At 34.0% G+C, this 15738-nt stretch overlaps 1 protein-coding gene across 1 annotated transcript in view; it reads left to right on the top strand.

Annotated features, from left to right (window-relative positions):
• The window catches only part of LOC123251057 (vomeronasal type-2 receptor 26-like), a 246525-nt gene that overhangs the window by 40076 nt on the left and 190711 nt on the right, over positions 1-15738 (top strand). Inside the window, exon 3 of the mRNA XM_044680227.1 lies at positions 6-809. Coding sequence (XP_044536162.1) covers positions 6-809 — 804 coding nt within the window. The remainder of the gene's footprint in view (positions 1-5; positions 810-15738) is intronic.

Below are 15738 nucleotides of genomic sequence, written 5' to 3'. Positions count from 1 at the left end.
TGTAGCTCAGCTATGGCTCATTTGATCTTCTCCTGTCTGATGAGGTCGAGTATCCATATGTCTATCAAATGGGCAGCAGGGAATCCACTCTGCACCAGGCAGCAGTCCAACTGATGCTACATTTTGGCTGGACTTGGTTGGGTTTGGTTATTTCAGATGACATGAGAGGAGAACAATTCTTCAGGAATCTGAAAGAGGAGATGGACAGGAATGGTATGTGTCTGGCTTTTACTGAAAGAATTCCTCAAAACTTTAACCAAGGAAATGAATACTTCAAACTCATGTCTAGAATCCTTGGGTCCTCATCCAATGTGATTTTCATCTATGGAAATACTGACTCCCTTAATGAACTTTCTGAATTATTGATTTATTTTGCATTGTATGGGAAGATGTTGGTGATGACTTCTTCCTGGGATTTTTCTGCAGATTCTAATAATGAAATGATGAGCAATTTTCATGGTACATTGATATTTTCTCAATTTGAGAGGGAGATTCCAGGTTTCAAAGATTTTCTAAGAAGTGTGCATCCTCGTGCAAACCCTGAGGACATTTTCCTGAAGTCTTTCTGGGAGGTGGTCTTTAATTGTATACTTTCAGAAATAAGTCCGGTAGATATGGTGTATTGGTCATGCCCTGAAAGTTTATCCTTTGCAAAAGTACCACCTCTTTATTTGGACAACATTATAATGGAAAAGAGTTCTAATATCTACAATGGAGTTTATTTATTGGCTCATGCTCTCCACCAAATGCTTCAGACTGAGGCAAATGATCTATCAGAACCTGCAGCAAACCCACTTATTTCTTGGAAGGTAATATTTCTATTGCACTTGTGCAGAGTGACAGGATTCAGATTTTGATAGAGAAAGCAGAGAGATAAAGATAGAAGTAGATAGATTATAGAGATAAGAAAGCAAGGACCAGATGGGAAGGGGTGTACTCTACATCCTCCATTTATTGTGACAGAAAGGAAGACTTATAGACAGTTAAATGCTAAATATTACATCATCTTTGGGGGTGTTTCTTTTTCCATAGAATACTGTTTATGAAATGACTTCACATAAGGGTTGCTTTTACAAACATAAGCAAATTGAAAAAGTGACAGTTAATCTATTCTGTGTTACTTAGGGAAAGGAAGGTTTGTTTCTTGCAGTCATGATATTACAAATTTTCTTTGCTCTTCAGAGTAAGGAAGTACTCAAGTTTTGACTATTACCATTATGGGAGAGGAATTCTTTCTTTTTCTCCTTCTCTCCTTCTCTCCTTCTCTCCTTCCTTCCTTCCTTCCTTCCTTCCTTCCTACCTTCCTTCCTCCACCCCTCACTCCCGGCTTTCTTTCTTTCTTTCTTTCTTTCTTTCTTTCTTTCTTTCTTTCTTTCTACCTTATCTTTTCTCTTGCAGTCAATATTGTGTATTGGCTCGAAGGCAGAAGAGTGGTAAGTGCCAGGCAATGGAGGTTAAGTGACTTGCCATGGGTCACACCTGTGGGAAGTGTATGAATCCAGATTTGAACCCATGACTTCCCATCTCTAGGCTTGGCTCTCAATCCACTGAGCTACCCAGTTGCCCCCCGAATTTTTTATCTAAGTTACAGCTGTGCTGTCACCAAGCCTGTCCTTGCCAAGAGTCTCAGGTAAAGTCATAAGAATGTCTTTTCTGGCTGTTTTTCCTCAGTTGCCTTATTTGTCCTAGGAACCTTGACTACACCCTTGGAGTTAGCACAGGCTACTCACATCATTCTGATTATGTTTTATCTTCATTTTATTTTAATAATATTTAATAATAATAACAAATTTCTACATAAGTTTTCCAAAGTTATATGATTCATTTTATCTCCCTGCTATCTTCCCTGCACACTATTGATAATAACAAGAAATTCAATGTAGGTTTTACATGCATTCTTACTCAAAACATATTTCCATGTTATTCATTTTTGTAAGTGAATAATCTTATAAAACCCAAACCTCAAATCATATACTTAAATAAAGAAATACTCACATCATTCAATCACTACTTATCTCTTATTTGTGTGATATTGCAATGATATGAGATTTCAATATGACCTGTTGATCACTATTAATTTCATGTTTTTTATATGGTTATGTAATATTATGTGCACAAACAATGGTATTTTCACCATTTACAACAATTCTTATGCAATAATCTTAGTGAAAGAGTTGATATTCTTCCTTATACATATCTTTTTGGATAGGGGTCTATGCATTAGGAGAATTCCATTAAATAAACTTCAATTTAGGGTGTTTATTCTGTCCTATATCATAATGCTACAAAAAATATCATTCTAATATAGAATATTTCATTCATCAAATTTATTTTGACTTTTAACAACAAATATATTTTGACCAAAACGTTTAATACTTACACATGAATAAACATACCTAAAGTTGCATCAATGATACATTTAATTCTAAATAAGTAGAGGAACTCATTAGTGAAAATTTATTCTATGTCTTATTCCTACTACCTGGAATAACTGGTTGCGTTGGTGGACTTTTGGGGAATCTGGAATCATAGGTATCATCTTAGCTCAGTATGATTCATAAAATGAGATCATTTATCTGGACACAGAAAGCCTAGGCTTTGCATAAGCATACTTATAATACAATAATATTGTATATTTGCTATGACCTAAAATACTATGGGTTCAGTCACCACAGGAAAGTTTGGATGTTCAAAGAATTTAATTCAGTAGTCATTAAGAGAAATTTGAGGAAGAAAAACACATCACAGCAGCAAGAGGTAGAAAGAGAAACAACATTTAAAATCACCCTAGACAATAAAAAATACTTAGAAATCTATCTACCAAAACAAACACAGGAATTATATGAAAACAACTACAAAACACTTTCCAAACAATTAAAATTAGATCTAAACAATTGGAAAAACATTGATTGCTTATGGGTAGGATGAGCTAACATAATAAAAATGACCATTCTACCCAAATTAATTTATCGATTTAGTGCCATACCTATCAAACTACCAAAAACCTTTTTTACTGAATTAGGAAAAACTATAACAAAGTTCATCTGGAAAAACAAAAAATCAAGAATATCAAGGGAAATAATGAAAAAAAATGTGAAGGAAGAGGGTCTAGCAGTACCAGATATTAAACTGTACTATAAATCAGCGGTCATCAAAACGGCATGGTAATGGCTAAGAAACAGAAGGGAGGATCAGTGGAATAGACTTGGGGTAAATGACGTCAGCAAGACAGTGTACAATAAACCCAAAGAGCCCAACTTTTGGGACAAAAATCCACTATTTGACAAAAACTGTTGGGAAAATTGGAAAACAATATGGGAGAGATTGGGTTTAGATCAACATCTCATACCCTACACCAAGATAAATTCAGAATAGATGAATGACTTGAATATAAAAAAAGGAAACTATAAAAAAGTTAAGTGAACATAGAATAGTTTACTTGTCAGATCTCTGGGAAAGGAAAGATTTTAAAACCAAACAAGAATTAGAGAAAATTAAAAAATATAAAATAAATGATTTTGATTATATCCAACTAAAAAGTTTTTGTACAAACAAAAATAATGTAGCCAAAATCAGAAGGAAACAACAAATTGGGAAAAAAATATTTATAACAAAAAACTCTGACAGGGGTCTAATTACTCAAATATACAAGCCAATTGTATAAAATATCAAGCCATTCCCCAATTGATAAATGGGCAAGAGACATGAATAGACAATTGTCAGGTAAAGAAATCAAAGTATCAATAAGCACATGAGAAATTGTTCTAAACCTCTAATAACTAGAGAAATGCAAATCAAAATACCTCTGAGGTATCACCTCAGACCTAGAAGATTGGCTAAAATTATAGCAGGGGAGAGTAATGGATGCTGGAGGGGATGTGGCAAAACTGGGACATTAATGCATTGTTGTTGGAGTTGTGAACTGATCCAACCATTCTGGCTGGCAGCTTTGAACTATGCTCAAAGGGCTATGAAAGAATGCCTGCCTTTTGATCCAGCCATACCATTGTTGGGTTTGTACCCCAAAGAGATCATAGATAAACAGACTTGTACAAAAATATTTATAGCTGTGCTTTTTGTGGTGGCAAAAAACTGGAAAATGAGGGTATGCCCTTCAATTGGGAAATGGCTGAACAAATTGTGGTATATGCTGGTAATGGAATATTATTGTGCTCAAAGGAATAATAAACTGGAGGAATTCCATGTGAACTGGAAAGACCTCCAGGAAATAATGCAGAATGAAAGGAGCAGAGCCAGAAGAACATTGTACACAGAGACTGATACACTATGGTAAAATCGAATGTAATGGACTTCTGTACCAGCAGAAAGCAATGACACAGGACAGTTCTGAGGGATTTATGGTAAAGAATGCTACCCACATTCAGAGGAAGGACTGCAGGAGAGGAAACATATAAGAAAAACAATTGCTTGAATGCATGGGTTGAGGTGGACATAATTGGGGATGTTGACTCGAAACTACCACACAAATGCAAATATCAACAATTTGGAAATAGGTCTTGATCAATGACACATGTTAAAACCAGTGGAAATGTACATCGGTCATGGTGGGGGGAGAGCAGGGTGTGAAGGGGAAAGTAGGAGTATGAATCATGTAGCCATGTTAAAAATGAATATTATACATATTTAAAATAATTAAAAAAAAGAAAAAGTTGAGGAAGAAAAATGTGACTTGCTCATATAGAGTATGATGAGGCAGAAGAAACTCCCCTATCAATTTAAACCAGACCAGGAGAAAGAAATGTAGGCAGGTAAAAAATGATGCAGAAAAACACTCAAACAAATATGAAGTAGTACTGTGTGATTAGTGCCATGAACAGCAAAAATTATAATAACCCATTTCTATTGATAAAAATGAGATTGATAAAAAATGTAATTTCAAAACATTTTGTAGCTACTAAAGTGTTTGAAAAAGGAAATTCAAGATAAGAACATAGCTCTGAGTGCATGGGAAAATAAGGAATAGCAATAAAAAATGGCTTCTTAATTGTTTTTCCAAATTCTGTTTTATGCAAGTAAATGCTTTTACAGTAGAATGCAGAAAAATAAAATAATAGAGAGTAAATTATTTGGTCTACGTGAGAGTCAGATTATAAAATCCTTGAATCTCTCAATTAGCAAAGTGAGGATTAGTAAATGTACTGGTAAAGGATAGTCAGACCAGAACAGGAATGAAATTGACCCCACTACAAGTTTTGGATATGCAGAATACAATTTCTAAGGTTATTCAAAACTGTGGGTCTGTGTTCAAAAATGAGTGACAGAGGCTTCTTTCATTTGTGTACTGACTTTACCACCTCCCATCTCTTAAGTGACCAGACAGTTATGATAGTTGACCAAGTGTTGAGTCTAGAGTTAGAAAGATTTCATTTAAAAATAAGCTTCAGATATGTAATAACCATGTAACTCTGTTCCTCAATCTTTTAATTTAATCTATTTTTCTTACAGTCCTCAATTATAATATAGGGAAAACTAGCATATTCCTTTCTGGATTGTCATGACAATAAAATTATTTTTAAGTTATGATAGAACATGGTGTTTGGCATTTAGTAGGTACTATGTAAAAGCAAGTTTTAATAAAAAGGGTAATTATTTTAATCAACATATATAATGATTATTAAAAATAAAATGTGATTATGAAAAATAAAATATGTAAATATATTATATAATGTGTAAGTATATAATAACAACACCATAGAAATATCTACCCTCCTGGTCCTCCTCCTCCTATTATGACTTTATGTCTAAGACTACAATTATGATTAATCCTGCTAATACTCTACTACTACTACTACTACTACTACTACTACTACTACTACTACTACTACTACTACTACTACTCTAAGTACTACTACCCCTACTAACTGTAGACAAGTTCCCTTCTCTTGTAATCCTGGAAATCTTTTAGATTTTTTTTTTGTTGTTATTTTATGTCTTGACTTATTTTTGCTTTTTATTGTTGGGATTTAAGAAAGTGATTAAGAAAATGTTAATAATGCAGATTAAATTTAGAAGTGTGTCAAGAGAAGACATTTTGGAGAGATGGCTGGTTGGTTTGCAATATATCATTTGTAGATATCTTCTGATTTTTCCCCATAATATTTTAATACTTTAATATATTTTTTAATTCCACCCTTCTTTTAATTTTAAATTTTGACTTCTGAATTCTCTCTATCTTCCACTACTTCTTCCATTCATTAAGAAGGGAAGAAATATGATTAAATAATAAATGTGAAACCATGCAAAACATGTCTGTATTAGCCTTATCTCTGAAGAACAAAAATGGAAAAAGAAAAAAAGTGAGGAAGTTAAACTTCATTTCCCAGTAGGAGTTGATTATTAATCTCTCCATTAGTGCTCAGTACCTTTTCATTATGAATTCCTTGGAATTGTCCTGGATAATGTTATTGATTAGAGAAATCAAATCTTTTGCAATTGATTATCACAGCTACAATGTTATTATTGTGCACAATGATGTCCTGGTCCTTCTTGCTTCACTTTTCATCAGTTTACATAATCTTTGGAAAATTTTTCTTAAATCAGCTCCACTGTTATAACCTTTTAGTCCAATAGTACTCCATCAAAAATATATGCCACAAATTATTCAACCATTTTCCAACTGACGAATATTCCCTCAATTTGTAATTCTTTGTCACCAGAAAAAGAGCAGCTATAAATATTTTTGTAAACATAGGACTTGTTCTATTTTCTTTGATATCTTTTGCACATAGTTCTAGTATTATTATTGCTGGGTCAGTGGTTACCTGTAATTTATATTCCTTTGGGCATAGTTCCAAAATTTTCTGAAGACTTATGGGAGATGTTCACTACTCCACAAATAGTTAGAATATTTTTCCCTGATAATCTTCAGCATTTATCATTTCTGATCATTTTAAGTTGGTATATGCAAGTTGTTTCAATATCTATTTTTCTAATTTATACCAATAGAGCATTTTTCCATATGACTTCATTTAGCTTTGATTTCTTCTTCTGAAAATGGCCAGTTTGTATTTTCTGACCATATATTGATTGAAGAATGTCTTTGAATTTTATGTTTGAATCAGATGTAGACTAACATGTATTTCAGAAAGGAAATATTTAGGGGGCATCTGGGTGGTTCAGTGGATTGAGAGCCATGTCTAGAGACAGGATGTCCTGTGTTCAAATCTGCCCTCAGACACATCCTAGCTGTGTGACTCTGGGCAAGTCACTTGACTCCCATTGCCTATCCCTTACCACTCTTCTGCCTTGGAACCAATACACAGAATTGATTTTAAGATGTAAGGTAAGGGTTTAAAAAGAAATTAAGTCTATACCAGAAGATCAAGCTGTTAATTTTATTTCATAAATTCTTGTTTCCCTTTGGCATAATTTAATTTCCCTAATTATGTCTTTTGATTACAACTCTTTTGTTTTGTTTTATCAGAGATCTTGATTAGTACCACTTAACTTTTTCTACTCAAGAAAATAGTATACATTCAGTCACAGCTCTCATTTTAATTCTAGATCTTTTCCTCTCCAATATTTTTCTTTCATGCAATATATTGTTTGATTTTGATTTCTTATGCATTCTGCTCTGATTCTATTTATGGATTAGTCCATCTTTTTTACACTCATATTCATGATTACTACCAATGTCTATTTCTCTCCATTCTATTTTATTATTTATCTTTCTTATTCTTTTATGTACTCTCCTCTCCGTTAAATACCATTTTTTGTTCATTTGTCTTGCCTTTCATTTTCTTTTATTACCTTTCCTAATACATCACTGAGGTTCAGTCATTGCTTGTGCACATTTATTTTCCTTTACAATGCAAATATTTTTCTGGATATCTCTTTTGTATAAAACAATTTTTCTATTCATCTGCTAACTGTCTGACAAAATGATTATCTTGTCATTCTTAAAATCATAGTTTCTCAAATCTGCCTCAACTTGTGCTATTGTTTCATTTTTATAATGTCGTAATGTAACAACCTCTTTCCATTTCTCTTCCACTGGAATTATTTTCCTTTATTTTGTTTCACTGACCTTTTTGAATTGTTTACTCCTTTAATTATTTGTATTCNCTTTATTTTGTTTCACTGACCTTTTTGAATTGTTTACTCCTTTAATTATTTGTATTCTCTTTTTCTTCTTTACTTTGAATTTCAGCAGTATGAATTCAAAATGGTCATTTAATTCTAAATTTACCTTATCAAACATTATATAGGTCTTGTATAGACTTTTTTTAACTAAAAAGACTGCTGCTTGTTGAAAGCAACAAATGTTTGTGAATACAGATTTTACAAAAGAACTTGGAATGCCAGATATCAGAGATATTTGAAAGAAATTCTTGATTTGGTAGAGGTAAGATAAAAGTTTCAGGTTTGATCACAATTTGAAATTTATCTAGGACATTACTATTCTGTCACCTATGACTTGCTAAGGAAGAAAAAGAAATAGAGTCCAGAGTGCTAGGTAAAGCTCACTGAGAAGAATTTTACAAAAGGGAATGACAGCTTTTGTAATCTTCAAACACATAATACATTTGGTGTTGATTATTAAGTCTTAGGAGTGTGAATGAACCCTCCTTTCCCCCAATCAGTAACAAACTTCTGTTCTTGCCTTTAGCTCCACAACTTCCTGAAGTATGTTAATCCTGTCAATGGAATCAAAGATGAGTTATGTGGAGATGGAACCTCTAAGACTTCTGAAACATACGATATCCTGAATTTTAAATCATTACCTGGTTATTATTGGGCTCAGGTGAATGTTGGAGAAGTGATTCCTCATAAAAAAAAGTTAAGCATTAATGAGGAGGACATAGATTGGCCAGAAGATTTCCCTCAGGTAAGAGTCGTGTCTCTTCACTGGACCTAAGAACTTCCCTGAAGACATGAGGAATGACTAGGACAGGGCTGCAGTAACAACTTCTTTCTTTTGCACTCCTTAATGCAGAACCTTGATTTCTCTGATTTCCTTTTCTCAATGCTCTTTTCAAAATCTTTCCAATTAAGTTACATAATGATCTTAATTCATTATCTGAAGAAAATCTTGAAATACCTCAGATCAAGAAAGCAATTTGGATTGAAAAGAGGAGGGAGAGTGCAAATCTTTAAACTGTAATAGGTATAGGCTTTAAAACTTTAAAAGTACATTTGTGTAAGCATGTTAGAGAAAGCCTTTGCTGGAAGTCAGAGAATTCTGAATATTCTGTGGTGGTGTACAGCCATTGGCTGTGGGCTGAAAGTTCCCAGCCATTGCTGAGCTGCTCAGAACTACTTACCCCCACCCCAGGTCATTGATAAAATCTCTGTGTGAAGCCAATATACTATCAAGGCTAGAATATTCCCAGAAAAAGGATTTTACCCCATTTTTTTGCTTTTTGTTATTTGTGTTGTCCTGTTTAATTGTAAACTGGTATTGTTGTGGGAATATTGTTGTATTTGTGTTAGTTAATGTTATTAGTCATTCATTATGGCTAATAATACCACTGTAATTTTGTATAACTGGTTTTTTTGTCAATGTTTTGGACAATGGTATTGGAAGACTGTATGGATTTTTTGATTTTGGGGTTATAGAAAGGGATATTATTCATTCCCTACCTGTGGTTTAAGATCATACCCAGGTATTGCAGACATATATTAGATTTTGAATTAGTCCAATCTATTCTTAACATTACTATTCTAGATATTATAGCACATACCCCTATTATGGTTTTAACTGGCTATATCTTATATAAAATAAGATGGATATATTTTTCATGTTAATTACTGTTGTAAGATTTTTGTGACCTGGTGTTTTAGAGATTCAGAGATGAAACAGTTGTTAAAAATAATGCAAGTTAAAATTGATAATTTGGAGATATATATGCAAGCTGGTGGAGTTTATGGTCAAGCTCCTGCTAATGATAATGGCAATGAGGCTATACTTTGTAATGACNAAAACAGCTGGTGGTAATTCATTGTCAGAGTCAAACTCCTGGTAGAGATTCAGTCTTTAAAGGAAATCACAGAGCTGATATCACTGCGAAGTATGCATCCCAGAATGCTCGAGTTTATATAATGAATTTAATATCTATTGATTCTGATGATCTAGAACAGGGGTCAGCAACGTTGGCTCTTGAGCCATATCTGGCCCCACCTCCTGATGGGCCAGTCTGGGCAGAGCCCCAGGATGTGCCCCAGGGAACCCTTCAGCCCCCGCCCCATATTCCAGGGCCTTCCGCCTCCATACTCCTCCTTCCGCAGGTGTTTATGGCTCTCATGGTCAAAAAGGTTGCCAACCGTTGATCTCAAGAAAGCTTATGTAGACTCAGATATCCAGAAATGGAAGGACAAATTTTGAGCTAGGAAAGAACATGGGATATGGATTACTGATACACGAAGACCATTGTTACCAAAAAAGTTGTATACCTATTTGTGTCAAGCCATCCACACAAAAGGTCATTTTGGTACACAAGCTGTTTTGGATTCCATCAAGAGACAATGAGTTGCTCCTGGAATAAGTACTGTTGCAAATAAGATGTGTAATATTTATTCAGTTTGCCAAAAATTTAATCAAAGTGCATTCAGGAAGAAAGGTTTAGGTGGTAGGCCTTTAGTATTTTGTTTATTTGAGAGTTTACAGATTGATTATATCTGCATGCCTAAAGCTGGAAGATACAAGTATTGTCTTGTGATAGTTAATAGACTAACTAAATGGCCTGAAGCTTTTCCATTAAATATCAACAAAGCTAGTTTTGTGGTGAAAGTGTTAATCAAAGAAATTGTGCCTGGATTTGCTTTACCTTTAACCATAGATTCAGATAAGGGATCTCATTTCACTCAAGATATCCTTAGAAGAGTCTATGAGAATCTAGGAATAACACCTAAATATCATGTTCATTATCACCCACAAAGTTCAGGTCAATTGGAGCGTATGAATAGGGAAATCAGGACTATGGTTGGGAAACTCTGTGCCAAAATTCATCTCAAATGGCCAGATATTCTTCCCATAGCTTTGTTTTACCTACATTCGAGGCCAAGAGCAGATCTGCATATATCATTGTATGAGATGCTCTTTGAACATGCTCCACTGCAAGCAAAAACTTGTAAGGCTCTTTATGCATCACTTTTAGGAGGTGATTGCCAAATTGCTTCATGTGTAAGTTCTATACAGCAGAGGCTTAGAGAATTACAAGACATGGGAGTATTAATTCATTCTGGTCCATTGGATTATTCTCTTCATAATTTTCAACCAGGTGATATGGTGTGTGTGAAAAATTTTGCCAAAACATCTGCAACAGAACAAAATTGGGTAGGTCCTTATACAGTTGTATTAGTTTCACCATCTTCTCTAAAAGTTTTAGGTAGAGATTTGTGGTATCATTGTTCTCATATTAAATTAGCACATGGAATAGATAATGGAAATGAAGAGATTATTAATAATGAAGAAGAAGAAGAAGAAGAAGAAGAAGAAGAAGAAGAAGAAGAAGAGATTGTATAATTTGAGATCTTCAGTCAATGAGAGTCTGCAGTCAGAAAGTTCAGTAAGTAGAGGACCATTCCAGTGGAAGAGGATATTTGGTTTGAAGAAGACATGGATGAAGAGGATTCAAGATACAGGATTTATGAATTTTGAATTAAGACTGATGAACTTATGAATTGAACTGATAAAAACTTCATTTTCAAGGATTTTCTTAAAGAAGAGGATTAATCGTGGACAATGTGGATAAATCGTTTGAAAGTATTTTGAGTGATGTAAATACTATCACTACATACTCATATGCATCCAACATTGCACATAAAACTATCAAAAAACTTCGATGGAGAATAGTAGAAGAGGAAAAACAGAGAGAAGAGAAGATTTCCTTGAGGAATGGAACATCATAAGGAAAAGGAGATCTGAAGGAGATCTGGAGTTTTGGTAGTATCATACATCCAACAGTAACATGTTGCAATACAGTATAGCAAAGAAACAACATAACAAATCAGATACATACGACACAAACATGTTAGGATAAATTATGTTCCTTATGGAATGAAACAATGTATAAATACTAACAAAATTAGAATTAGCTATAGGATAAGTAAGTACTAACAAAAGATAGTTACTAACAAAGATTAGCTAGTTATTTAGTTAGATGTAGATAGACTAATATACTAATATCATAGGGGTAGTTTAAAATAGTTTAGAAATAGTATTAGATTAGGTTAGAGCAGGGGTCTACAGCCTTTTTGATCATGAGAGCAATAAATGCCACATTTTTAAAAATGCAATTTCGTGACAGCCATGCAATGCTCACAGTGCGTGCTCCTGTTACAGTGCCTGAAAAAAATTAACTTTATGTCTCTTGCAGAAAGAGCCATATCTGGCCCTCAAAAGAGCCAGATATGGCTCGAGAGCCATACATTGCGGACCTCTGGGTTAGAGGATAAGATAAGGTACTAATGTACATTACACTGCAGATGCCACAAACATAACAAAACTGCATTACATGAAGAACATATAACATACTACAGATCACATATCACAAAATAATGTAAATAAGTGTAAAACAGTATATATTGTAAATTGTATTATAGTGTAATTATTGTATATACATAAAGGGTATACATGTGTATATTTGATGCATATATATTGTATGTACATATATGTATACAGGTATATCATACATGTATATATTATGTATATGTTGTATGTGTGTATCTTATGTATATATGTGTATAAATGTAAATTCTGTGAATAATTTGATATAATTGAATTACAAACATTTAAATACAATTTGCATAAGGGAGTTTAATGTTTTGTTGTAATTTTGATGTAAAGACTTATGCAAGGTTATGTTAAAATGTATTTTCCAAAATTGTTTGCATTTATTAGTTAGTAGAATATTTCTGTATTGGAATAGGAGTTGTGTTTGATGCTTGTTTTGACTTTTTGATGATATTTCATATTAGATTTTCATTTTGTTAATTTTGCTGGAAATTTTGCATTGTTACTTGTTGCTTTGTGCTTTGAACTATGTAAGTGTCCAATGTATTTATCCCTTTACCTTTCCTTATTAAAATCCCGAGTGTCGAGTAGAGTAGGATAGTGTTAGATAGAATAGAGTTAGTGTAAGTTATTTGTTATTTTGAGTTAGAATTTTAGTTTAGTTTGTAGTGCACAAATACCAAAATATTATATGGCACACTATTTTGGCTTTGTGCAAAGGGGGGGGAACTGTAATAGGTATAGGCTTTAAAAGTTTAAAAGTAGATTTGTGCAAGCATGTGAGAGAAAGCCTTTGCTGGAAGTCATGGACATTCTTAATGGAATGCAGGGGATGGGGAGGAGAAGGGCTAGACGATGGACAGACTGCTGAGCTGTGAAGGGTTCAGAGCAGAAGTACAATCTGCAGTCCCTTTTTGACCTGGGATCTTGGAGAGTGGTGAAGGTTGAAAAGGCAGAAGATATCAAGCCTGCAAGTCAACTCTGTGTAGGGAAGTAACTCTCGAGATCTATTTATCATCTCCAGATAAGCTGATAAACACAGTTTAGTTGATAAGGAAGTAAAAGACATGGAAGATCTTTTCATCAGCTCATGCTGCTGCTCTGTCTCTAGAAGCATGGAGTTTATTATATATATTTCAAGACTCATTTCACACAAAAGAACCCCCCTGAAACTTCGTGTTTGCACAGAAACACAATTTATGTCACATCAAAGCACAATAAAGTTATAGTTTTACAAAGAATTTCTTATGAAGATAATGCTGGATGAGAAAAAAGTCCCAAGGCTAAAAACGAGCTTCAGTTTATCTAAAAGTTATTTTGCTTGAGCTTTCTACTCCATGACCTTGGGATACCTATAGCAGTTAGAGAGATATGCCCACAGCTGCAGCTTTACTCTGCTGAGTGAAAAAGGCTGTTAACTCATTAAGTGCCAGTTTAATAAGAACTTAAAGTTTTCCTAGAAGGCTATAATGTTTTTCAATAAGAAAATGTGTGGATCATAAAAGGGGTCAAAAGAGGAGTCTTAGATTTTCATCTATTAAGACTCTGTTTCTCTTATTGGCCTCCCACAAGTGGCCTGTGATCTGGTGGACAGTTTGCAGACACCTCTCCCTACCTGGTTACTTTGGATCATTGGCTGTGGAGGAGTTGGTTCCTGGTATCCTGAAAACATCTCTAGAACAGTTGTGAGACCCAAAATTCAAGCCCTCTTCCTCAGGGCCTTAGCCGAATTATCAAAACCTGGCAGGAGCAAGGTTGGCTAAGGATGTTATCCCTTTTGACTCCAGTCCTGGGTAGTTAGTCATAGCTTCACCTAACCCCCTTTTCAATTCCCTCATATTATAATCAAACCATTTCCCTGTGTGTTTCTAGTACTTTAAAGTCCTCACTGTGTGTATTTTAATACTCTGAAGTTATTCCAGGCTGGGTGGGGCAGGGTGACAATTAGTCAGGCTTAAATGCCATTTCTGCCAACAGTCATTCCCCTTATAATTAAACCTGGTTCCCTGGCTTGTAAAGTCTTACCCATTGTTCCTTTCTGTCTCCTATCCACCCCACTGAGCCCACAAATAATATTTAAGTTAACTCCCCTGATATTCCCCATAATATTAACCTCTAAAGAGACCTATGTCACCAAAGGCAATCTGATATAGGAAATCCTGTAACTACAGATATATTTTATTATAAATTTGCATTCTCAAGAATGTGCATATTAGAGTTCTTAAGTAAAATGGGCTTGCATAATGGGAAGAGTGTCTGGAGTCTGGGAGAATCCTTTTTCCCACTTCAAATCTGGCTTCAAATGTTTAACAGCTCTATGGCTCTGGAAAAGGCACTTAATCCTTTTTTCTTCAGTTTTTATGAGTTTGTAAAATCTGTTGGGGAAGGAAATAGTAGAGCACTCCAGGATCTTTGCCAAGAAAATCCCAAGGAACTGTTTGGAAAATTTGACACAAATGCAAAATGATTGATAAACAAATTAGAATCTTATTGGTATTTCCTCTTCTGATATAAAACTTATATATAGATTATTTTGTCTATGGAAAATCATAAATCCCACTTTCTATGAATCAGTAGTGATTCATATGAATATTCAAATATCAGCCTATGAAACAAGATCAACCATTCAATTCCTATAATCAAGCAGATCTAATAAAACTGTAGTATTTAAATAGTTTATTTTATTATAAACTCTCTAAAATTATGACTCCCTGAAAAATTCATGATTCTTCATTCAAATACAAAGAATAGGTCTTCTTTAGTGAACAAAAATATAAAAAAATGTTTCTCCTAAAGTGATCAATGAATTACTTCAACATTTGTTGTAGAAAATGGAGTACACTTTAGAGATATACTGTCACATATCTGGTTGAAAATATGACATTGACCCATTAGTATTTTTAAAAATGGAGGAGCTATGTTGTTTCTATTGGTGATTCCATCCATATACATGTCTTTAGGAAAAGATGATATGGAATAGAAGAGGGAAAATTGAGAGAAAATCTCCATTCAAAAATGTATCATCATTTCACTTCCAAACTTCAGATATGTTATTCTAAATGTCCACCTCATCATTGCCTCAACGAATTTACCTTTCACAAATAATTCTAATAATGATATATATGTATATATATTTCTTTCTTCTTATGGAAACTCAGATTCCAAGTTCTACATGCAGTGTGACCTGTGGCCCTGGCTTCAGAAAGCAATCTCTTAAAGGTCAGCCCATCTGCTGCTTTGACTGTACCCTATGTCCTGATGGG

The sequence above is a fragment of the Gracilinanus agilis genome, chromosome 6 (genome assembly GCF_016433145.1).
Source record: "Gracilinanus agilis isolate LMUSP501 chromosome 6, AgileGrace, whole genome shotgun sequence".
NCBI lineage: Eukaryota > Metazoa > Chordata > Mammalia > Didelphimorphia > Didelphidae > Gracilinanus > Gracilinanus agilis.
The sequence above is the reverse complement of the archived record's forward strand: the minus strand, read 5'-3'. Positions and strand labels throughout refer to the sequence as shown.